Here is a 15,709-nt window from a genome sequence, read left to right as displayed (position 1 = left end):
ATTCTTTCCTAACAGGAAAGGGAAAAACAAAGATCAATTTTAAGATATATCACATTAATAAGCTGCTTTATTAAGTTACAACTCCTTTGTACAAAAAAATTTAAAGAAATTCTTCCTTCAAAATAGATTTAAAAAAAAACTAAAACTAAATGAAAAGCCAGTTTTGTTTGTTTGTGGGTTTAAACTCTGAGCCACTGTCCCATTTTTGGTATTGTGAGCAGTTTATTGGGGATAAAAGTCTTGGGGGTTGGGACACAGCTAGAGCGTGGCCTAGTGGTAGAGGGTTCGCTTAGCATGCATGAAGCCCTGGGTTCTATTCCCTGGGAAGGAGTGGGGGGAGGAGAGGGGGGGGTGAAGGGAGGGAGGGAGGGAGGGGGAGAGAGAGAGAGGGAGAGGAGGGGAGGACAGGGAGGGAGGGAGGGAGGGAGGGAGGGAGAGGGAGAGAGAGAGAGAGAGAGAGAGAGAGAGAGAGAGAGAGAGAGAGAGAGAGGGGGGGGGGGGGGGAGGGAGAGGAGGGGAGGAGAGGAGAGACTGTAACTAGGATTATAGGCGTGAGCCAAAAGCTGGTTATTTTTAAAGATAATTGATGAAAACATTATAATGAAATAAAATTTCATGAAGAAAATTGGTGATTCTATACTGCTATGTTTCTAATAAAATATCTAATATCATACAAAATAGAGAACATGAAGTCTAGAGCTAAACTGGAAACACTCCTAACAAATTTACCAAAAAATTTTCAGTATATAATACATTTATTTTAAATATATAGATTCTACACCTCACATTGTGACTCACAATATCCATACACTGTACATTTGAAAAAGGGATTTTAAGTGTCCTCACAACAAAAAATATAAATGAGGTACTACATAAATTAGCTACATTTGTCCACGCAACAATAATTACGATGTTGTAAAACAGTACACATGAATATGTACCATTTTTCCACTAGAAAATAATTTTAAGATACTTTACTAGCAGACTTAAAACTATTATAAACATGAAAAATATTTCTAAATGCATATATACTCCAAATGTTTCCAAACTTACCAGAGATTCGATGCTCTTCGTGCTGCTGGTTCAAAATTCACAAGTGACATATCACAGCCACCAGTCTCATAGAGTGTAGAAGAAAACTTACCTGGAAAATAAAGAATATTTTTAAAGAGCCATAAGAATACTCAGAATCTTTGCTTTATGACATATTGAATTTTATATCTTTTTCAATTTAAAAAAAAAACCGCTGTAACCTTTTCCAGTTGTAGTTTAAAAAAGAATGACATGCATGGAATTTAAAAACATAGGAATTAGAAATGAATGCTGGCAAGGTGCACTGGCTCATGCCTGTAATCCCATCTATTCAGGAAGGAGACTGAGAACTGAGGATGAGAGTTCAAAGACAGCCAGGGCAGAAAAGTCCATGGAATGCATATATCCAATTTATTACCAAAAAGCTGGAACTACAGCTGTGGCTTCAGTGATAGAGCACTAACCTTCAGCAAAAAGCCTAGAAACAGTACTCAGGTCCTGAGTTCAAGGCCTAGGCCCAGCATCAAATATGTATGTATGGATGCAAGTACATCATACATACATTCATATATATATATATACATCTAAAGAGAATAGTTATGCGAACATATATAGCCACACATTAAATGTAAGGTATTTAAATCTGCTTTTCTATTCTTCCTACTAGCACATTCTCAAAATCCAAGTAATCATATTAATGAATTGAATACTTAAGTGTCACCAGACTACCTGGAAGTGGCTCTTCTATAAAACTTTAATGTTTGAAACAGTTCAAACTTTAAGATAGTAAACCAGTTACTTTAATTTTTTAAAACAAAATGGAAAATCAGAATGGCTTTCAAAAAGTTCAAATATGTGAATAAGTAATAATATTGGTGACAATCAAAATATTTAATCAATACTACTTGTATGATTCTTTCCAAAGAGTTAGATTTTAAAAAAATTTAGAGGGGCTGGGAGTTTGGCCTACTGGTAGAGTGCTTGCCTAGCAGACACGAAGACCTAGGTTTGATTTCTCAGTACCACATACATAGAAAAAAAAAAGTTGGAAGTGGCATTGTGGCTCAAGTGGTAGAATGCTAGCCTTGAGGAAAAAGCCCAAGGACAGTAATGCTCAGGCCCTGAGTTCAAGGCCCAGGACTGGCAAAAAAAAAAAAATAGAAAGAGCAATTACCCAAGTATCTCTATGAGCTTACGTAAAAGAGTTTGAAAATAAATTGATTGCAAATGGACAGAGATTAAAAATCCAGCCATGGGATATAGAGCCCAATCTGCCTGGCTACTTAAAGACCTTGCTGCAGTTTCCCTCTAGCTTTCACTACTGTTCTCTCGAGTGTAAAAAATTGCAACAAACTCCCATCTATCTTAAAACAAACTTTATAGCTAAAAAGTTATTTCCAATAATGGAATTCTAAAAGTCTGGATACTGCTTAAAATGCAGTCTTGAGTATCTATGGAGCCATAGCAATGGTGAGGGCATATAAATAAATACAAATTCCCAGCAGAGTTGAATGAAATGTATAACCCTGCACCTAGTCCTCTTTTTGGGTTATTTATGAAGTCTTATTTTTACTAGCTAGAATTACTGAGATTTTAAATACAAGGAGTATGACAGGGCAAACTGAACTTGCCTTTACAACAGGGCTAAAAGTGAAAATTTTCCATGTCTATAATGTAAATTGTATATAATAAGGGTTTTATTATTTAAGTGATACCTTTCTTATTTTGGGATTTTAAGGTTTCATGATTATCGGCAGATGATTTATCACGAGTCACACCCCCAGCTCTGTTTTACACTGGTTATTCTGAGATAAAAGTCTATATATATACCCCTACTATCAGCCTGAGTTCTGATATTCTAAGAATGACAGGCACACACTTCGGTGCCCAGCAAGCAGGTTTCCTCCAGAGCTGGGACAACAGACATGTACCACCACACCCAGAACAAACTTTTTTTGTCCAGTCAGACCTCTAACCGGATCTCTACTCTCCACTTTCCAAACATCTGGGATTACAGGCTTGAGCTTGAGATAGCATGCCCAACTCATTACTTCAATAAATACGATTGAGTACATCCTATCAATCTTGAGATAAAACATGTCAATTTTACTTTAGTGTTCCTGTTGTATGTGATAACATTTCTTGATTGGAATAATATATTCCCAAGATAAATTAGCAAAGCTTTCTAAAAAGTATTAGATTTGTTTGCTCTATCATTCAAGGGAGGACAATTTGGCATGTGAATTATGTAAGACTCTGCTTCTGCTTGTCCTTTAGTGAGGAATCATTAGAAACAAGATTAATGAAGAAAATAAAATGAAACAAGCTGTTACCTGCCTTACTTCTTAGAAGTATTACTAAAAAGTATTACTAAAAGTTAGTAGATAAATACTCCTAATTGGAAAGAAAATATTGGCTCAAATAAAATCTTAAAATTCAAACTTCAGGGGCTGGGAATTTGGCCTAGTGGTTAAAGTGCTTGCCTAGCATGCATGAAGACCCGGGTTCGATTCCTCGGTACCACATACATAGAAAAAAGCCAGAAGTGGTGCTGAGGCTCAAGTGGTAGAGCTCTAGCCTTGAGAAAGTCCAAGGACAGTGCTCAGGCCCTGAGCTCAAGCCCAGGACTGGCAAAAAAAAAAAATTCAAACTTCAGATTTTTATCACTTATTAATGATCAAAAGTTGGTTGTGCTATCATAACTTACGTGGGTAGATAAAACATTGATCAAAATCATGAATTACAAAAGTGAAAATTAAATCATATGTTAAATGACCAAACCAAATAGCAGAGAGGGCTTAACTACTGTGTGTGAAGTTCAGTAAAGGTAAACTGTGTAAGCTATGTGTCATAACATAAAACCTACATGCATTAGTTTGACTTTTTTTGCCAGTCCTGGGCTTGAGCTCAGGGCCTGAGCACTGTCCTTGGACTTTCTCAAGGCTAGAGCTCTACCACCTGAACCTCAGCACCACTTCTGGCTTTTTTCTATGTATGTGGTACCAAGGAATTGAACCCAGGTCTTCGTGCATGCTAGGCAAGCACTCTACCACTGGGCCAAACTCCCGGTGCACCTACATGCATTTTTAAAATAAGTTAATTCTGTAGGCAAAAGAAACTATTTTAGTATATTCTGAGTATTTAAGCTTTCTATAGGATTTTTAGTTATGTAAGTTCCATTCTTAGAACACTGAAAATATTTAAATAAGCCAGGTGCGGTGGCTATAATCCAAGCTACTCAGGAGGCTGATGTCTGAGAGTCAGGGTTCAAAGCCAGCCCTGGCACAAAGGGACCTGACACTCTTATCATCAATTAACCTCTAGAAAACAGGAAGTGGGGCTTGGCTCTGGGGTAGGGTAGAAGCCTTGATCTGAAGAGCTCAGGGACAATGTCCAGGCCCAGGGGTAGAGTGATAGCCTTGAGCTAATGAAGAGCTCAGGGCCTGCGCCCAGGCTGAGTTCAAACCCCATGACCCACCCCCAATTTAAATACTAAAACTAACTACAGTACCTTTATAAATTTCAATTTTTACTATAGATTGTCTGTTAAATATTCAACTTACATAGAAATAGTTGCATTTTAAGTAAATATAGTATCTCCCTTCCCCTAAAAAGCATTTTTCAACAAGAGTTGAAAACTTGATTCATTGATTACCTAAATCTACACCTCTGAATACTACTATCAAAATCAGTGACTAACAATAAAATGTAGAAACCTAATCATAAGTATAAACAGTCCAAAAAATCAGGAGGCTATGACTTTGGCAGATGTGCGTGACTTCAACAGTGCTTTTATTTTCTTCATGAAGAACATGTTTAAGTTTGTAAATACCCAGGGCATTTGTCAAAACAAACACACTGTAAAGGGATTTCATGTTGCATTCTCAACGGCAGAAGAACAATTTCACATCCTTATCTATCTTCAGAAATGGCAACTCATAGCACTTTGGAAGTATTGAATTTTATTTAGAAGATAAACAAACCAGGAAAAATATCATGTCAAAACATATAATCTAAGTAACTGGATAAAAAGCTTAATAGTATTTTAATGTGCTAATGTGACAAACTATCAAAAGATGGCCTATTAGTTGATTAAAAGAACAAACAGAAATACAGGTTTTACTGCTAGTTTATAGAAATTAGCAGTATCTTAAATTCACATGTATTTTTCATATTTAAACTTTAGACTCAAAATGAAAATGGACCTTTATTGCCCTATTTTAATATTATCCTGTATTAAGAAATATAATGTAGGGCTGGGAGTTTGATCTACTGGTAGAGTGCTTGCCTAGTATGCACGAAGACCAGGGTTCAATTCCTCGATACCACATACTTAGGAAAAAGCTGGAATTGGTGCTGAGGCTCAAGTGGTAGAGCTCTAGCCTTGAGAAAGTCCAAGGACAGTGCTCAGGCCCTGAGCTCAAGCCCAGGACTGGCAAAAAAAAAAAAAAAAAGAAGAAGAAAAGAAATATAATATAAATGTTACTTCTAATAACTATAAGAAAGTAGAACACCAACAAAATATGTCTTCTCCACATGAGTTATGATTATAAATAAACAAAGCCATCACATACTCAACTCCTGGTTCAAAATTACATCTGATAGAAAGGTTCTCTTACAATTTGTGGGGAAAAAAAATCAACATTACAAAAAATAGCATGTAGCTTTTCATTTTTTGAATATTCAACAATAAATACTGTTGTCTATGAAAATTAAATTTGTTAATGATGCCAAATAATTTTTTGTATACAATTTCAGTGTAAGCTAAGTCAGTAAGTGACAGCAAGATGAACAAAATTGGATACTAAAACACCAAAGAAACTTGAAGTATTTGCCTGAAGCCACAAAGGGCACAGCAAGTCTTCAACAGTGATAAAATACAGGTAAAAGATGAGAAAAAGGAATGGGACTCTATAATTTGTCATATTAATAAAAATGCTTACCACCTAACTCCAAGACACAAAGAGAACTGTTTTTTGCTTTTTTTTTTAATACCAGTCCTGGTGCTGGGCCTGGGCACTGTCTCTGAGCTTCTTTTTGCTCAAGGCTAGTGCTCTACCACTTGAGCCACAGCACCCCTTCGGGCTTTCTTGAGTGATTTATTGGAGATAAGAGTTTCACTGACTTTTCTGCCCAGGCTGGCTTTGAAATACGATCCTCAGATCTCAGTGTACTGAGTAACTAGGATTACAGGTGTGAGCTGTACCTGCTTACAAAGAGAATTTTAAGAACAGTACTCATCTAATAATTCCTACAGCATTCTTGATGTCACTCATTTTCCTATGTGTTCTACAAGGGTTTTTCTATTTTTGCAGGAACCAACAACAAAGATCTTTTCAATTAATTTCTTGAATACTAGCCTTGTCTTTACTCTGTTCGCTCTATGTTCTTCAAGACTAGTCCTAAGATACTGTCTTACTCAACCTCTCACTTTTTCTTACTATTAGGGCAGAAAAAGAGCAAAAAGAGAGAGAGAGATGATCTCATACAGCTGTATGACTACTTAAGTAACCTCAAATACTAAGTTAGTCATACAGCTAAGTATAAAGTGTTTATTTCTAACAGTGTTTAAGTACTGTGCTCACAATACTATCTCATAACTACACTTAGTAGTTTTTAAGAGTAAAGCTCTTGAAGACTAACTAGTTTCTTGGATAGCAACCCTTTATCCTGAGTGGTAACTACATCTCTGAAGGAACATCATGAATTTTCACGCTAGTAGAAACAACTTCGCTGTATTTCTGCTGAGAGGCTAAGATATTTGTTTCTCCCCCCATCAAGAGCCACAACCTTTCACTGTGAGGAACCAGATAAAAATAATTTAGGCTTTGTAGGCCAAATAGTCTTTGGTGTATCAAGTCTGCCACTGTAACATAATAAGCAACACAGAAAACATACAATGCAAAACATATCTATTTTAATGACTTTTTTATAAAAGCAGGCATCAAGCTGAACTTACGCCACAGCTATAGTCAATCCTTGGTACAGCAATACCAACAGCCCTCGGCCTTTTTTTCTTTTGTAGTTAGGGGGTCAGGGTAGTGCTTGAATTTGAACTTGGGGTCTTCACTTGTCAGTACAGCTATACCAACAGCCCTAGGCCTTTTTCTTTTCTTTTGTAGTTAGGGGGTCAGAGTAGTACTTGAATTTGAACTTAGGATCTTCACTTGTCAGATACACCCTCTTGCCACTTAAGCCACACCTTTTATGCTGTTGTTTTGGGGACAGGGTCTAAAATTTACGTCACAGATGACATAGACCAAGCTCCTCTTACTGATGCTTCCAGCAAAGCTGGGTGATGGAAATATGCCATCAATCTCAGCTGTTGGTTAGGAAGGGATCTTGTTAACTTTCAGCCCAGGCTGGCCTCAAACTGTCATTTCTGCCTCCCTAATTGGTATTATATGTATAAGACATAGTACCTGTGTAGCAACTTAGGCTTCTAAAATCCCTTTAATTCTTGTGATACAATTTTTTTAAAAACTTGACATTTTGAACTCTTCTTTTCTTCCTGAAATGTGTGCAATGCTAAGTTAGGTTTCTAAAAGGGGAGAATAAGGTAAAAGGCAGTCACGTAAGTAATAAGCTGGTTTAGAAGACAGTTTCAGAGACCTGATTAAAACAAATAAGACGGCCAGGAGTCTGGCCTAGTGGTAGAGTGCTTGCCTAGCATGCACGAAGACCTGGGTTCGATTCCTCGGTACCACATACACAGAAAAAAGCTGGAAGTGGTGCTGTGGCTCAAGTGGTAGGTTCTAGCCTTGAGAGAGTCCAAGGACAGTGCGCAGGCCCTGAGCTCAAGTCCAGGACTGGCAAAGAACAAAAAATAAAAAAACAAAATAAAGGATACTTGTGCACTGACATATTACTGGTTATTTCATACTTTCATTTTGACATTTCTTAATTCATTATTTAGATTCTCCCATCTGCTATTCTCCAGATCAACTGAATTTTCCAAAATAAATGCAAACAGTTCAGTTCAAAGGGACAAGTGGTAAAATAGTAGCAATAATATTGATTATACTACACTAGTCAAGTAAACAAAAAGGCAAGCCACATAATAAACTACTTATAATTCAATGTATAAATCTGAAATATCAAAAGAACTCAACACGTTAACAGCAAAAAAAAAAAAAGAACTTAATTTGTAATGAGCTAAACATTTGGACATACCACAAATTTTGAGATTTCTGTAATCACAAACATTTGCCCAATGAAAACATTTCACAAAAAATTATAAATTTAAACCACAAGATATTATACTATATTAATTAGGCTTAAAATTACAAAGGCCATGAGTTATACTGCAAATGTTGGTAATGAAAGGAGCAACTGAAACTCACTACTAGGAATTTAGAACTTTTATTAAAAGAAGAAAAAGAAAATGTTGACAGGTGGTGGTGGCTCACATCTTAGTTACTGAGGAGGCTAAAATCTGAGGATTGAGTTTTGAAGGCGGCCTGTGCAGGAAAGTCCACGAGACTCTTTTCTCCAGTTAACTACCAAAAAGCCAGAAGTAGAGCTGTGGCTCCAATGGTAGTACACTAGCCTTGAGCATAAAGCTCAAGGACAGCACCCAGGCCCTGTGTTGAAGTCCCAGGATTGCAGGAACATGTCACGTGCACACACACACACACACACACACACACACACACACACACACACACACACACAGTTTAAGACATTTGTTTTACAACATCTAAAAACAGGAAACAACACTAATTCCCATCAAAAGTGAATGGTAAGCAATATATTCATACAATGGAATACTTAATGAGAAGAAACAACTACAAATAAAATGAATCTAAACACAACAGGTCACATACTGAATGACTGAATTGACATTAACTTCTGGAAGAGAGAAATCTCAATGACCAAAAGCATATTAATGGTTGCCCACAGCCAGAGCAGAGTGGGAAGCGTACTGGGGAACTCCATGTCTTGACTGGCATTTCCCTAGCGTACATCTGATGACGCTTGTGAAACTACGTGTTAAATGACTGAAAAGTACTGAATCTAATTGTATATTCATAAAATGAATGAAAATCAAGGGAAATAAGACTAGCCTGATAGATAAATGAGTATGGAGATAGCATATAATCAGTGCAATTCTCCAAAACTCTAAGAATTTAGAAAATGACGTTGGTATTTTTTGTTTCATTGTAGTACTCAAAAATATCCTCACTAGAAGTTTTAAAAAATATCTAAAGTAAAGAAAGTCCTCCACTCACTGGGGATTGCCACTTCTAAGATCATATTTTGTGTATGCCTTGAAATATTTGTATTTTTTCCAAAACAGATCAGTCTCATGCATAATCTTCTGAAAATTCTTTTTCCTTTATTAAATAAACCTAGATATATTGAGCTCTGAATCTTATACTAATTATGAGTTAGGAATTTATGCATCCTGTGTATATTTCTTTATAAGCAGTTCTCTAGTGATGAGCATTTCTATACAGTTTTTCAAAATTACTAACAATGATACTAGAAGTACATGTTCTTAAAATTTGTGCACAGATACAGGCATTTTATCTCTATCATGCCAACTTATACCTTATCAAAATGTTGTCACTGAACTATTTCTACAGATTTTTAAAAAATGGACACCATTATTTCAAGAGGTGAAAAACAATTCTACTTTTAATTTCCACTTTTAAAAGTTATGAACAAATTAGGAATGGAGACTCACTGGAATGAAAACAGCTACTAGGGAGGTAGAAACTATAAGAATGTCATTGGTTCAAGGCCAGCCCAGACAAAACGTTAGCCAAGATCCCATCTGAATACACAAGCAAGTCACGGTAGTGTGTGCCTGTAATCCAAAGAGCCATAGAGACACTGGTAGGAGGATCAAGGCCCAAGGTCAGCAGTGGGCAAAAACACATAAACCGATTCAAAAACACCTAAGGCAAAAAAAATAAATAAATAAAAGGTAATAAAAGCAGAGTTCAAATGGCAGAGGCCTTTAAATTCAAATCCCCAGTACCATTGCTGCCCCCCAAAATTTATGGCAGATCACTTATATTTCTTTTCTTTGAACTACCAACCATCCCAGTACACCACTAATCTTTATCTTTTTGGTTAGAAATCCCTAATATCTTACTGTGCAAAAGACTGAACTCACAATATTCTTCTTACTTTTAATAAGAGTATATACTCCCCTAAAGGATTTTCAGCTATACTTCTGTCCAAGTAATTAGAACTACTTCCAGGCTCTCTTACACTTTGCAACTTCAGTTGAAAAACAAGCTTGCCACTTTAAATATTTCATTAAAAATAAGCATTTGGATTTCATTTATATACTATATGTTGCTCTTCCTGTCCTCTCCCAAAATGGAACAAAACAGAATTTAGCATATATGTGCTGAAAGGAGGAAGAAGAGGAGGAGGGGGAGGAGGAGGAGGAGGAACTACTGATTGTTGCATTTGTAATAGCTATGGTGGTTCAGATGAATAAAAAATGATCAACAACATAAATTCCAAAGTCCCATAAAATCCTGACTCTGTACTTACAGTAAGAGAGCAAAGTAATTACAATATAATCTAAATGTACACAGTAATATATAACTCTAGTAAAAGTTGCTATTATAGGATATGTGAGTCTCATATAAAGTAAAAAAATAAACATCCTCCAACAGATATTACATAATAATGCACAACAGCTATAAGCTGCTTACTAAACAAAGGGAACCGAGTGGTGACAGATTTTCCATAAATCTTCTACATTTGACAACATTTTCAAGTTAATAAGCAGGTTATCTCAAAGAATACTTCCTTATCGATCCTTTTATAGTACTAAAACAAAACCTCAGAAAACTCAATTCAAGAACCTATTTTAAACCCCAAAAACAAAACCTGGAATATATTACATAAGGACTGAGAAATTCTGATAGAAATTTCCTTTTCAAAAATGCTAACCTTAGCCAGGCACCAATGGTTCACGCCTGTAATCCTAGCTACTCAGGAGGCTGAGATCTGAGGATCACAGTTCAAGCCAGCCCAGGCACAAAAGTCCATGAGACTCTTATCTCCAATTAACCGCCAGAAAACCAGCAGTGGTACTGTGCCTCAATGAGATAGAGCACTAGCCTTGAGCTGAAGAGCTCAGAGCACTGGCTCTGACTTCAAGCCCCACGACTGACAAAAAACTAAAAATAAATAAAATAAAAATTTTAAAAACGCTAACTGCAAAATTTATTGATCAATATGCCATATGATGATTTTAAAGGCTTCCTTTTACTAAAGTATTCATGGAAATGAAAACTACATTAAAGGATACAACTCAAGTTTTTCCTTAAAATTAGATTATACTTTATTTTTTGATAGTATTTGGGTTTGAACTCAGAGCATCATACATGTTAGATAGACATTCTATTGCTTGAGTCAGTGATCTATTCTAAATTATACCACTTATAATGCAATTTCCAAAATTAATTAGGAATAATCATTATGCCTATTGGAAACAGATTTGAGTGTGTATATACATGTAATATAGAGCTCTACCACTGGAGTCACAGCACCACTTCTGGTTTTCTCTATGTATATGGTACTGAGAAATCAAACCAAGCTCTTCGTGCATGCTAAGCAAGCACTCTACCACTAGGCCAAACTCCCAGCCCAAATTTTCTATACTTGTAAGGAACATTGTGGCTACTTTTAACATGTCTGAGTATATAGTACCCAAATTCATTCAAACAAAATAATCTTACTATTAATTTTTTAAAATCACACAGAAAATTAAACCACGCCACAAAAGTACTTTGGCTTCTCATTCCTTTTAATATCACTTGGACCATATGTTCAGAATCTTTTGGGGACAGTTTTATGTGCTTTAGAACATGTACTCACTTTCCCTTCACTGTTTTGTGCTAATTATTACGTTATACTGGAGGTGGAACTATTCAACTATCATAAACCAAGAAGTAGGCTATGAGAAGGCTGTTGAAATATAAAACATGAGGCCAGAAGTTTGGCCTAGTGGTAAAGTGCTTGCCTAGCATGCACAAAGACCCAGGTTCAATTCCTTGGTACCACATAAGAAAAAAGCTGGAAGTGGTTCTGTGGCTAAAGTGGTAGAGCACTAGCCTTGAGAAACAATCCAAGGACAGTGCTCAGGCCCTGAGTTCAAGCCCCACGACTGGCAAAAAAACAAACAAATGAAACAAAAACATAAAACCAAAATTTTGAAAGAATGTCTTGAGTGTTAACCAACGAACTAAAGGTATCTCCAATCAGAAAAAGATTTTTATAATTGTCAGAATGGCAAGAGAGTTGAGATGTACATATTTCTAATAATCTGTATGTAGTTTTTAAATGGGCTTGATAAAAAGATATTTTTTAGCTAATTTCTTAAGCAAACTAAGAAATTTTATTGTGGAAAATCATCTGTTTTGTGTTTAATCTGGCAAATCTAAAAATACCTAAAAATGGATCAAAATGAAACTTTGCTACTGCCCTACCCTTGAGCCAAGCCCCATTTCCCGTTTTCTAGAGTTAAACTGGAGATAAGAGTCTCAGGTCCTTTTGTGCCTGGGCTGCCTTTGAACCTTGATCCTTAGACCTCAGCCTCCTGAGTAGCTAGGATTACAGGTGATAGCCACCATGCATGGCAGAAAAAGCATTCCTGATGATTATTTTCATCACTAATTATCTATATACTTACTACCTTGCTACAAGATTTCTCCAAAATGGTAAAGAATTCAAAGAAAAGCAAATGAAGTTTTATCAAACCTAATTCTGGTACTCTATATCACATAATCTTCCAGCTAAAGCATCAACTGAATTGTCGTCCTCATTAAGCGAAAAGCAGTTGTAACATAGGTAAATAAAATCACAATGAGTAAATATTTTCAAGTATTTTCAAAAAGAAGACATTTCTTTGTTAGGTTTATTTAAATCATTTTTAACTTATACCCTGAGGTTATAAAAACCTGGATCACAAAGAGAAACAGAATTCAACATAGCATAAAATTTTGACCTTAAGTAGTATATAAAGCAGATACATATATTAAGTAGATACATATTTCTTTTTTTTTTTTCCCAGAGCCAGTGACCGAACTCAGGGCTTTGCACTTGCCAGGGCTTTTCCGCTGAGCTAAATCCCCGATCCATAGATATGTATTTCTAAGGGTGAGGGGTAGGGAAATTTTTTCTGCCTAAGGCCATTTGTATTTATGGGGTCTGTAAAAAAAATTATCAATAGAAGCTGATACAACAGCTGAGGGAAGCAGATGAGAAATATACATAACTATTGTCACACAGCAAATGATTCTGTGAGCCCTATTTGGCCCACAAGACAAAGCAAACATGCCTTTCTATTTACTGACTTATATGTATATTAAAAAGGAAAAGGCTCTATTTTATAAAGCTGTTATTTGAAATAACTACAGAGCTATAATGTCCTCACAACACTTCCATTTAGACTTATAGTAAATACTACATACAGATATAATGTAAAATATACATTAATTCAAAAATAAATTTTACAGTAACAGATCACTTTCACATTCAAACAATGCCAAGAAATCAAAGTTTAGTCAAAATCATTTTTTGAATTCATACTTTCCCACATGGGTGCAAATGCCTGGGAATAACAGAAGTGGCCAAATTACTTTAAGAAAATTACTAAAGTCTGAACACTTACATTACCTACATATTAATAGTGAATATGCTTAAAAGGAAAAGTAGACAAGTAGTACAATGAAACAGAAAAGAAGCCAAGGTCCAATTTTCCTTACACACAAGTCAATTCCTACATAAACAGTGCTCCTATGTCCCAAAATAAAGCCCTCTCTAGAAAGAATTTCAATCACTGTTACCCATTAACTGCTGCATCAAAGCTTTGTATCACCAAAATTACTTAAGGCCTGCATACCAAGTTCATCCTGCAAACTGCTACCGCCTACAGCAGATGCATTGTCATGTGATGCTTCTAAGTGGACACTCCCATTTCTCACCAGCAAGGAGGCACTAGCACTGAGCACTGCAGCCTGGGAAGGGGGACGGGACTGGACTTTGACCTGCGCTGTGGACTGCTGGCCTTGCTGCCCATCTTGAAGGCTAGGAGAAAACATGGATTGGGGAGACATTACAGGGAAGAAAAAAGAAAACAGCTAGAATGAAATCAATATAGGAACACTGATTTCAAAAAGATACTTTTTTCAACAGAACTTAAGAAAGTCAACAAACTTTGTAATATATGCAGATATTATTCTGGTCCTTATCAAGCTCATTCATAATGATGAACTAAATGCAGAAAACATTTAATACAGATGTGTATTGGTCAATCTAAAACTTATAAAGTAACTAAACTGTAAAGGCGGCAAAGAAGAAGCCTGAGTACATTCATCACGGTAGTTGGCATTGGTCACCATTACATAAACCCAATTTTTCAGTCAATATGCACTTTTTACTTACAAACTTGTCGTACTATTCTAGGTATTTTTTTTCAAATATTCTGACCTTTCAATATTACAACAGTTTCTATAATCTCTTTTCTTCCTGGAGGCTAGTGGTCTACCATTTGAGTCACAACTTTACTTACAGCTTTTTGGTGGCTAACTGGAGGTAAGGATCCCCTGGACTTTCTTGCCTGGGCTGGCTTCATACCTTGATCTCATACAACAGCCTCCTGAGTACCTAGGATTACAGGTGGGAGCTACCTGTGCCTGGTCAGTTTCTACACTCTTCAACCAAAGAATCTTATCAAATGCAGCCAAGATGGAAATTTTGAGTCAAACTAGTACAAGAACAGAAAATCAAATTCAAACAATACAAATGGTATAATGTGAATGGTCGCTGAATATACTGACTGAAGCAGAGTTTATACAGTGTTCTCTATAAAAAGCTTTCATATAACCCAAAACAAGACTTCTGGATTAAGTTCAAAGTGAACTGACCAAGAAAACACTGAAAACGACTTGCAAAACAGTCCCCCAAAGCAGTCCATTTCCAAACAGGAGGCTCAATAACAAGGTTGGGACAGGCCAAGTGGAGATGTCCAATCAGCAGAAGCACACGTGTAACTGCGCAGTTTGTAACCAATCAGCCTCTAGCAGCTGCGGAACTGCAATAAACTTGGGGTTTGGGTTTTGCCCTATAGAACTTAGCCTGTGCGGCTGGGAGGGGGGTGCTCTCTCTCCACAGCGTCAGCCCTGAGCTGTCAGTGTAATTCTCTGTGCATGGTGTGAAACAGAGCTTTGCTTAACTTTGAAAAATAAATAAATAAATAAATAAATAAAAGCTTTCATATTCCTGAAACGTTACATGATATGAGTTAAAAATTATGTTCCTGTAACAAATTTTGTGAGTTTTTTCCAATGCAAATTGTACTCGTATTAATGAGACTATCATTTTAGAAAATCTTTCCGATTTTAGTTAGTATATGTGCTGCTGAAGCAAGTACTAGAAAATCTTAAATTAGAAATGTGTAAACTCAAGATATTCTACTCTTCCCTAAGTTTTATAATTTTTTTTGCCAGTCCTGGGCCTTGAACTCAGGGCCTGGGCATTGTCCCTGGGCTTTCTCAAGAGCTCTACCATTTAAGCTACATCACCATTTCTGAGTTTTTTCTATGTATGTGGTACCGAGGAATCAAACCCAGGTCTTCATGTATGCTAGGCAAGAACTCCACCACTAAACTCCCGGCCCAAGTTTTATAGAATTTTTAAAATATTT

At 36.3% G+C, this 15,709-nt stretch overlaps 1 protein-coding gene across 3 annotated transcripts in view; it reads right to left on the bottom strand.

Annotated features, from left to right (window-relative positions):
- Pcnx1 (pecanex 1) overlaps positions 1-15,709 on the bottom strand; it is a 143,847-nt gene that overhangs the window by 59,119 nt on the left and 69,019 nt on the right. For 2 of the 3 annotated variants that reach the window (XM_090344398.1, XM_090344400.1), the window contains 2 exons: positions 13,907-14,091; positions 1,054-1,144 (listed from right to left, as the gene is read on the bottom strand). In XM_090344398.1, coding sequence (XP_090200524.1) covers positions 1,054-1,144; positions 13,907-14,091 — 276 coding nt within the window. The remainder of the gene's footprint in view (positions 1-1,053; positions 1,145-13,906; positions 14,092-15,709) is intronic. The other variant, XM_090344399.1, reaches the window with a different exon arrangement.

The sequence above is a fragment of the Megascapheus bottae genome, chromosome 14 (genome assembly GCF_031878675.1).
Source record: "Megascapheus bottae isolate mThoBot1 chromosome 14, mThoBot2.hap1, whole genome shotgun sequence".
NCBI lineage: Eukaryota > Metazoa > Chordata > Mammalia > Rodentia > Geomyidae > Megascapheus > Megascapheus bottae.
This window is presented reverse-complemented; position numbering and strand designations above follow the sequence as displayed.